This window comes from Sesamum indicum, linkage group LG10, assembly GCF_000512975.1.
Source record: "Sesamum indicum cultivar Zhongzhi No. 13 linkage group LG10, S_indicum_v1.0, whole genome shotgun sequence".
NCBI lineage: Eukaryota > Viridiplantae > Streptophyta > Magnoliopsida > Lamiales > Pedaliaceae > Sesamum > Sesamum indicum.
Genome location: NC_026154.1, coordinates 14,080,060 through 14,089,088, shown reverse-complemented (window position 1 = coordinate 14,089,088; position 9,029 = coordinate 14,080,060). Strand labels below are relative to the sequence as shown.

The window sequence follows — 9,029 nt, the reverse complement described above, 5'->3', positions numbered from 1 at the left end:
TCTGGAATGTATTGATGAAGTCTTGGTGAGTCTGTAGCCTTTGGCTGATAGTCGTGTTTGTGGGCATTCCGTTCTGCAAATTAAATGGTTCCTGCCCTTTGTAGAGAACGTCTGTTTGTTTTCTATTTTCTCCGTGTTCCTCTTTGTCTTCAGAGGTTTCTGTTATATTGACGATGTCTCCTCAGATTCTTATTTATGCTGTCTGTGGCTCACCTGAAATTTTATCCATGATGCACTTTGGCCATTCAGATTTAGTGGCACCATGATTCTTTTCAAATGGACAGGTTTTTAATAGGCCTTTGATTCAATTTGGCAATGATTTCTGTCCTTTTCAACTTCTGCTATATGTGGAAATTGCTAGTCAATGTTTACTTCAGTGAATATTATGTAAACTAGAGTTACAATTTTAGATGCGACGTAAACAATGTATCTATCAGCGTAGGCCAACAGGACGAATACTTGTTAAGTTTTCTGTTTTGGTTTTTGAGGCAGTTGGAATGCTATCTCATACCTTCAAATTCTGTTTCGTTGTCAGGGTTTCCCCTTATCAGATCCTAAAAGCAGGTCATGTCTCTGCAGCCTTTTCATAACAGTGTCCTTGATTTGTGGTGTTTACTTCATTGGCAGTGCATGGCTGCGGAAAGATTTATTCAAGGTGTGTTCATCCTATGCATAGCTATTTACTTTATTTTTCTGAATTTGTTAACTATATTCTTAGGCACATACAAAAAGGTGCTTGACCACTTCTCTATTGTTTGAGTTTAATTGTGCATATAATTTTAAACATAGTAAGTACTTACTTTTTGAATTTTGGGAGGAGGAAAGAGATTGTTCTCATTTGAATTACAATTTAGTGTATTGACATCTTCTAATCCATTTTGTTTCTCTTTGTTATAGTGTGTTTGACTTGGAAGGTTATAAAACATTCCACATAAAATAGTCAATATCTTTGAATGGCAAATATGTCTATTACATCCTTCAAGAATGCAGGACCAAACATATGCATGAGTGTTTGATTGAGTAAGTAAGCACCTATACTATATAACTTGAATGATCAGAAAAATAAAAAGATTGAGTTATCTTTACCTTTCTGGCAGTGGAACAATACCTTAGTGGAGACTGTGGAATCTCTTGATTGCTTATTCTTTTTCTTACCATGATAAGAACTATTCTGACACGCAATGGTTCTTATCAAATGAAAGTTGCTGACTAAGGAGAAAGGGAGTATCACTATGTGATTACTTTTAATGAATGTTATTTTCGACGTCTTATATCTAAAGGAACAAATTCATTATGAGAAGATACTGTTTTCTAAGGCTCTAAAGGTTGAGCCTTCTAGAAACAGCGGAATAATAGGGAAATGATTTTCCTTCTTACTACAACGGCTTAACCCAGTTTCCTCGGAACCACCTTCATGAGTTCATGTTTTGCAAAAGATATGAACTGCTTCTCTAATGCTCTCACGTTTTGTATGTCAAACAGTAAGTCTTTATACTGTAGCTTTTTTGAGTTTGTAGTATTATTTTCATGTTTCTTAGCTCCAGTCTTGCATTCCAGTTCCTGCTGTGGCACATAAGATGCAACAGACTCGAGAGACATCCTGTTAACTTATTTGTTTCAGAACAATCAAAATTTTTCTAAAGCATCACTTGCATGTTTCTTGTGTTAAATGGGATTCTGCTTGTAATGCACAGCATATTGTCAATGCAGTTATCACCTGGATTTGGACTGAACACGACACAGCGACATAGAGACTCTGATAGATGCAAGGTAGTTCACTATATTGTTGCATTATTTTTGTCGGCAGCCTAGTATTTGACAATTGCAAGTTGTCAACTTTAGAAGATGATGTCTCTCAGCGTACGCATATTTTGCCGAGTATAGGAAGGTGAAACCTTGCAGAATCTTTAAATGTTAAACAGAATACTAGAAGAAATCGGTTCTAGTAGAAATTTGTATCTTCGAAATAAGGCCCTCGTCATAATCCTGAATCAGTTTGTGAAATTTGACATAGAAAATGGACTGTAGTTACCTAATAAAAAATGCTGTAAAACCAGAAGTAAGTGAATGAATCTTTCTTTAGAAAGTTTTCCTGGAATATAAACTGGTTAGCTGGAGACATTGTGGTTGGAATGGGCAATTGGTTTCAGTTGTGATGTGAAAGACCAGATGGTATACGGGGAGGACTTATAGCATTTACATTAACCAAGCATATTTTTGGCATGACTAAGCATCCTAGAGTTTGAGCTACATGGAAATGGCTAGAACCATGGGTCATTGGTGGAGCAAAAAGCCCTAGAGTTCAGATATAAATCTCCTATAAGATTGTTGCTCTAGGAATTAAGCATCCAAAGATTCCAAACATGGGATTTGGAAAGTTGATTCTCTCAAGAATGATTGCATTCTGGAATCGGACATGCCGTTTGTGCAAGGTTTTTAAAGGACTCATCCATCATGAGCATTAGGGAAGTTAAAGAGTCATTTTTCATAGGCACCTTTTTTATAAACTTATTATGCGTGACATGGAGATCCTTTTATGAAGGTATACTCACTGGATATAGAAATCAACGATACCAGGGACAATGCACACCCTGAAAAATGCAAAGTTTGTGATTTCTACTGTTTTCTTCATGCTTTTCTCGTATGATTTTTCTAATCACTTCCTGCTTCTAACTGAAAGGCTTTGTTTTTCCTCTTAGGGGAAATGCAGGCCAATTGGTACTGAAGCTTTGCCAGAAGGAATTATTACCAAATCCTCAAACTTGGAAATGCGCCCTTTGTGCGGACCTGTTCCAGAGGATGTATGTTTGAGTTACACAGCAATTTTCAGCTACATTGAAAGTCTATAGTGATGGTTTGCAGCACCTTATAAATAGTGTATGAAAAAGTCATAAACTCGATGTAGGGGAATAAAATCAATATTGATGAGATGATCTTTGGATGAACTGCTTTTTGGCTCCCATGTGGCAACTTTCTTTATTTTCTTCCGTTGTCGTTCCTAATGGTCACTATCGAGTTATATAAATCTTCTTGTGATTTTGTTTTTCGACTTTTTACTTCTTTTATTTACCATATATAGTTCTTTTGAACAGAAAAAGTCAAAGAATGCAATGGGTTTGTTGGCCATATCGGCTGGGATAAATCAAAAGAGACTAGTGAACGAAATAGTTAAGAAGGTAGTGTGTCTGTCTTCTTTTTTCATTGTTATTGAACTCCATCAGATGTTTCACTTCGCGTACAGGATATGTAAACATTGATATCTGGTGCTTGGATTCTTGCAGTTTCTCGGAAATGATTTTGCTGTGATGCTTTTTCATTATGATGGAGTTGTGGATAAGTGGCATGATTTGGAATGGAGTAACAGAGTCATTCACGTCTCTGCCATAAACCAAACCAAATGGTTTCCTTAGTGCTTGTGCTCAATCAATCAAACTTTTCTGTTCATACCACATGTCCTAAATGAATCAAATGACCTTACTTTTGTCTTGGAAATGGACTTTATTTTATGTGTCTGAAATCTTTGCTTAATGGAATAGGTGGTTTGCCAAACGGTTTCTACATCCAGATATTGTGGCGGAGTATGATTATATTTTTCTGTGGGATGAGGACCTCGGAGTTGAAAATTTTCACCCAGGACGGTATAAGTGTTGTCTACTACACATACTTATTCTGGACTTTTAGTTAGTTTGTTGAAGTGCTCAAGTGAAACATAAATTAACTTTTCGCTGCTGTATAAGCATTCCTGTAAAATGTTAGGTTACAAAGTTTCACCTATAAACGTATGAGTAAGTTCTTGGAGAATAGGAAGTTGATAGGCGAAGACATTGACGACTATGAATCCCAAGATATTAAGTGTTAATTTCACGCTTTGAAAATGATGTATTAGTTCAGTAATGACGGCTTCCTATTTGTGAAGAATGTTTTGTGAACTGCTTTCTTGAAAGAATATATCTGCTAACTTCTATGGGTTTGAGAGTAACAAAGTTATCTAGAAGGCTCAACCAGTGAATTGTTTATCTTGCAAGAAAATGTTATTCAGAATTTTGTGGTGAAATTGTACTTCTTTGACAGGTATTTATCTATTATCAAGGAAGAAGGCCTTGAAATTTCACAGCCTGCTCTTGATCCCCGTAAATCGGAAGTGCATCATCCCATTACCATGCGCAGGTGGAGATCAAGGGTACACAGGTTAGGAAAATGAGTTGCTATTTTTGGAAGTTGAAACATTCGAATTCCAAGTCACCTAGCCTTTGACAAAATTGGAACCTTAAATATTCACCGATATCATAAGTGCCTCATCATATGCCTGTGATAGTTGATGGCATAAATGTTTACATTAATAACTATTTACATCAGACTTACCTCGGCTGACCTTCATGCATAGACTTGGTAATATTTTATGCAGAAGTCTGGCAGTTCAATCATGGTCATTTAGAAAAAGAAAAGGGATAGTTAAGTAGAATTCCCCTTAGGTTTGGGCATATTACCAAAAAGTCGCTCAATATTTGGAAATTATACTGATGTCCACTGCCATTCATATTTTATATTAAAGACTCCTTCCCAGCTGTTGGGTTTTCAAGGTGCAATCTGTAATGTCAACATGACTGCACGAGTTTTATGTATTTTCCATGACAAGGTCTTTGTTGTAACATCCCCAAAACTCAGTGTTGTCACACTAATTATGACAAAAACAAATCACCTGACTTTTCAAGGCAGTCTAAGAAATCTTATTCTTTTTCTTGGCATTTTCTCCCTCCTTGCACGGTACAGGTCTGTTTTGGCTGTCTGACTCTATTATCTATTCCATTGATAGGCGATTCTATAAGTTCAAAGGTGGTGGAAGGTGTGACGACAACAGTACATCTCCGCCTTGTGTTGGGTAAGCGTACAACTCTTATCACATTTCCCTATTTATTCGAATCACAATCTTCTTGTCAAAAGTGCAGGCCAGAAGGAAGAATGTGTTTCATGAGGTGTTCACTTTTATTTGCTTAAAAGATTAATGCTTGTGGTTTTTAAATTAGAGGAGTTGTGTATCACCTTGCGTGAATATAGCACCCTTCTCCATTTTTCGTTAAGCTGAAAATATGCTTATGCACTAGCTGCAAATCTCTTGGTTAAACATTAGTATTTGCTAATGGTGTACATTAAAATGCGTTTGCAGTTGGGTGGAGATGATGGCTCCTGTCTTCTCGAGAGCAGCCTGGCGTTGTGCTTGGTACATGATCCAGGTATTCAATCTTTGTTTACGCATCATTTGTTAACTCATAATAACACTGGTGCTCTTAACTTGTAGGATGACTGCGATTTTATTCAAATATATGGGTTCGAAACAAACAAACTACAAACTACGTGATACTTGACTGAGATTAATCACTATAAGCTCATTTGAGCTTGGGCGTTAAACATAAGAAATCATGCTTGAAGATGTTTTTTGTTAGGCGAAACTTGAAACTCAGCATGGGCTCGACTTGATTACTGAAGATACAGTAAATTATGTGTAAAAAGTCATGCTACTCAAGCTCAGCTCGTATCCGGCTTGAATAAAGTTTGCTCTAGGTTGATTGGACTAACAACAAGCTATAATTTTTGAAATGACAAAGATTCAAATAAGTATAAAAGAGTAACGTGTTCAGCTCGATTTGTTTGTACTTCTGTTCATGTATTAAATCATGTGTTTTGAGTATAACAAGTAACAAAGTTTAAGATATTTTTAAATTTTCTTGTTAGATTAGCTAATTCATCATCTGCCCAATTCACTGATTGAGCTCATTTTACTTCCAAGTATTTGAAGGTTCCCTGTCTGCTTCCACACGGCTACTATCCTAGTCCCTTTTTTGTTTCTCTCTATTCACCCTTTATTCTTGTTATAATTTTCAACTATTTTGGAAACTAATTGTCATGGCCTCGACAGAATGACTTGATCCACGCTTGGGGCCTGGATATGAAACTTGGATATTGTGCACAGGCAAGTTCACGACTAGGAGTATGGTCCTACTTGTCTAATTGCCGTTTTCATATAATAAAACTGTGATCTTGATCACAGGGTGATCGGATGGTTAAAGTTGGTGTGGTTGACGAGGAGTACATTGTTCACCTGGGTCTTCCTACACTTGGCGGTTATCCGGATAAAAATAAGGTATGCATCTCCTATCCCTTAGTCTTTTCCAAGAAACTTCGATTATGGATTTACGAGGAATTTCCAGAAACACTTCCTGAGGTGTTGGCATATTACAGAAAAAGCTCTTCAATTTGGGGATTTACACGGACACCCTCCTGCATTATGTCTTACATTACTGATTTGCCGATCATCTATCTTCAATATGCTAGCTGAATTGTAAAATACGAATGCAGTGATGTAGTGTGGTTTATTAAGATCGAAGGATTTTTTAGTAATATGATGAGAGCTGAGGGAGTGTTCGTGTAATTACCCCTTTATTCATTTCGTTCTGGGTGGTTATAAATGCAGACGAATGATCAACGTCCACGTGCAAAGAACCTGTCGGATTCGGAACCGTTGGTATGAATCTAGATGCAAATTTCATGTTACTACATCTTCCCATAGTTGATCTTACTTATAAAAATTCCTGTTTCAAATCGCAGGCAGCTGATATGTACAGATATGATAACAGATCCGCCGTAAGTCTCCCGACCATACTTGTTTGTCACAGAAATGGGACAAACATTGGTGATTATCACATCCTGAGGTTTAAACATTTGCAGTAATGTTTTACACAGTGCATGTTTTTGTTACATATATGCAGGTGCGACGACAGTCCTATAACGAAATGATGACTTTTAGGAAACGATGGAACAATGCCGTCGAGGAAGACGAGTGCTGGATTGATCCCTTCAAGCAAGGAACCACACAAGGCTAGTTAGAAGTCAGGTTTTTTGAGACGCAGCCGAAGAAGCAAAGGAGCTGGATTCCCAGTACCTGTACAGAGATACAAACATACACATCAAACACAGTAGAGCTGCTGTACATTCTTGTCTGAAATTCATGGGTGTCCGAAGAGCCCTGTAACTTGCCAAACCACCTCTGCTACTCGAGATTTCATAGATCGTTTACATTTTCTTTTTCCCCTTATTTTGTATTTATTTTTCTCATTTTTCTTGTAAGTTACAGGAATCAGTTTTTCCTTGTGGTGAAATTGGAAGCTAAGGTATTGTTTTGTTCCATGCTCTAGTGGTAGGGTTGACAACTAGACTTAGACTTGTACCCCTTCCTAACGGGGTGGGTTCGAGTCCAAAAACTGGAGAGCAGGTACTGGGTCTGGAATGGGGTCATGCTCGAAAGATTTACTTATATATATATATATATATATATATATGGAACGGGGTGAGTTCGAGTCCAAAAAATGGAGAGCAGGTACCAGGTCTGGGATGGGGTCATGCTCGAAAGATTTACTTATATATATGTTGTCTAAATGTAAGATCCAAAGGTAAAATTTCGTACAACACTAGTCTTGTGGTATGCAGTTTTAAAAATAAACTAACACATGATTCAAAGTGGAGCAAGTGATGAATTATTGATTATTAAAAGCGGAATAATTTATGAAAATGAGGGAGAAATATGATAATGAATTGATGATCAAAAGATGATTGCGATTCTTTAAAATAAAATAAATGATTATATTATATTGTATTTAAAATGGGTAAATATCAGTTTTTGTTCCCCAATTATGCCACTTATCCAATTTTGGTCCCTTATGTTTCCTTCTCATCAGACTTAGTCCATCAAGTTTATAAATTTGATCTATTTCGTTATCTATCAATTAGTTTTAATGGATTTGTGAAATAAAAGAAAAAAAGATTTCTTTGTTGCCATAACAATTTCAAAATTGTGACATTGCGTAAAAGAATAAGGAATCTTGTCGATCCACCAAACACAATAATTGGTTATTTTTCAAAATGAAATATTACTTATACTTTAATTATAAAATAAAAAATATGTTGAAAAATTTCTCAAAAATAAAAAATATGTTGGAAAACTTCTCAAAATCATACCGAAAAACTTCAAAATCAACCAACATCAATAATTATCATCCTATATATTCTGATAATAAAAATTAAAATATAACTAATCAAAATAGTACAAATACAAAACAATTTCATAATCACAACACACACACATATATATATATATATGTGTGTGTGTGAAGGAAAAGGCAGAGTTAATTATTTTTTAATTATAAAAAAAAAAAATTATTTTATCATAATTATTTTTAAATATATAACAAAAACATGACGAGTCGCGATTTGTCAACGCGACTCGTCATTAAATATTAGCCAAAAAATGCAAAATTTCCCAAGTCGGGATTTTGTTTCCCGACTTGGGAAATTCTGCTTTTTTTTTTCGTTTAAATTATTATTATATAATTTAATTTATATATAATTAATTTTAACAATATACTAAAATCCAAAATTAATAAAATTAACATTGCATTAACTTAAAAAATTAAAATTAAGGGTACAAATGTAATAGTTATTTATTTTGTACAATTGTAAAAAATTACATTAAATATATAAATGTAAAAGTGCATATTTTTGTACAATTGTAAAAAATACAAAAAATATACAATTAATCCTGGCTACCCGGTACTGGCACATCCAATTGTGTTGAAGAATTTCTTTGTTGTGCTTGTTGTCATGCACGCCTTTGCGCCCAATCCATCTCGTTGTGAATACGTGTTGTTTGATTTCGACCAGGGCGCGAAGAGATGCGAATAGTAGGATCGTGGACCAACTCAAATCCCGGTACATCCCAATAATCTTCGGAATGTACAGGTTCAAATGACTTAGAATATGTATTCTTATAAGTCATTATATCGTAATAATCCTTCACCATTGATGCAGCATTAATCATGAATGCAGCGCATACCTTTTGAGCGTGACTGCAAGGTATACCAAATTGACTCCATTTGCCGCAAGAACATTCTCGGTTCGCAATTTTGACAACATGGGTGTTGACTCCATGTCCACCGTGACGTCTTGTAACAACCGAGGCGGACTGTTGGAACTGATGG

At 35.7% G+C, this 9,029-nt stretch overlaps 1 protein-coding gene across 2 annotated transcripts in view; it reads left to right on the top strand.

The window, feature by feature from the left end:
• LOC105172510 overlaps positions 1–7,180 on the top strand; it is a 7,894-nt gene extending 714 nt beyond the window's left edge. Inside the window, exons 2-16 of one of the 2 annotated variants that reach the window (XM_011093970.2) lie at positions 536–655; positions 1,711–1,770; positions 2,543–2,605; positions 2,700–2,801; positions 3,093–3,176; positions 3,282–3,400; positions 3,537–3,638; positions 4,072–4,188; positions 4,814–4,879; positions 5,165–5,231; positions 5,915–5,968; positions 6,047–6,139; positions 6,470–6,520; positions 6,604–6,639; positions 6,765–7,180. In XM_011093970.2, the coding sequence (XP_011092272.1) occupies positions 536–655; positions 1,711–1,770; positions 2,543–2,605; positions 2,700–2,801; positions 3,093–3,176; positions 3,282–3,400; positions 3,537–3,638; positions 4,072–4,188; positions 4,814–4,879; positions 5,165–5,231; positions 5,915–5,968; positions 6,047–6,139; positions 6,470–6,520; positions 6,604–6,639; positions 6,765–6,878 (1,248 nt within the window). In that variant the 3' untranslated portion in view covers positions 6,879–7,180. The remainder of the gene's footprint in view (positions 1–535; positions 656–1,710; positions 1,771–2,542; positions 2,606–2,699; positions 2,802–3,092; positions 3,177–3,281; positions 3,401–3,536; positions 3,639–4,071; positions 4,189–4,813; positions 4,880–5,164; positions 5,232–5,914; positions 5,969–6,046; positions 6,140–6,469; positions 6,521–6,603; positions 6,640–6,764) is intronic. The other variant, XM_011093971.2, reaches the window with a different exon arrangement.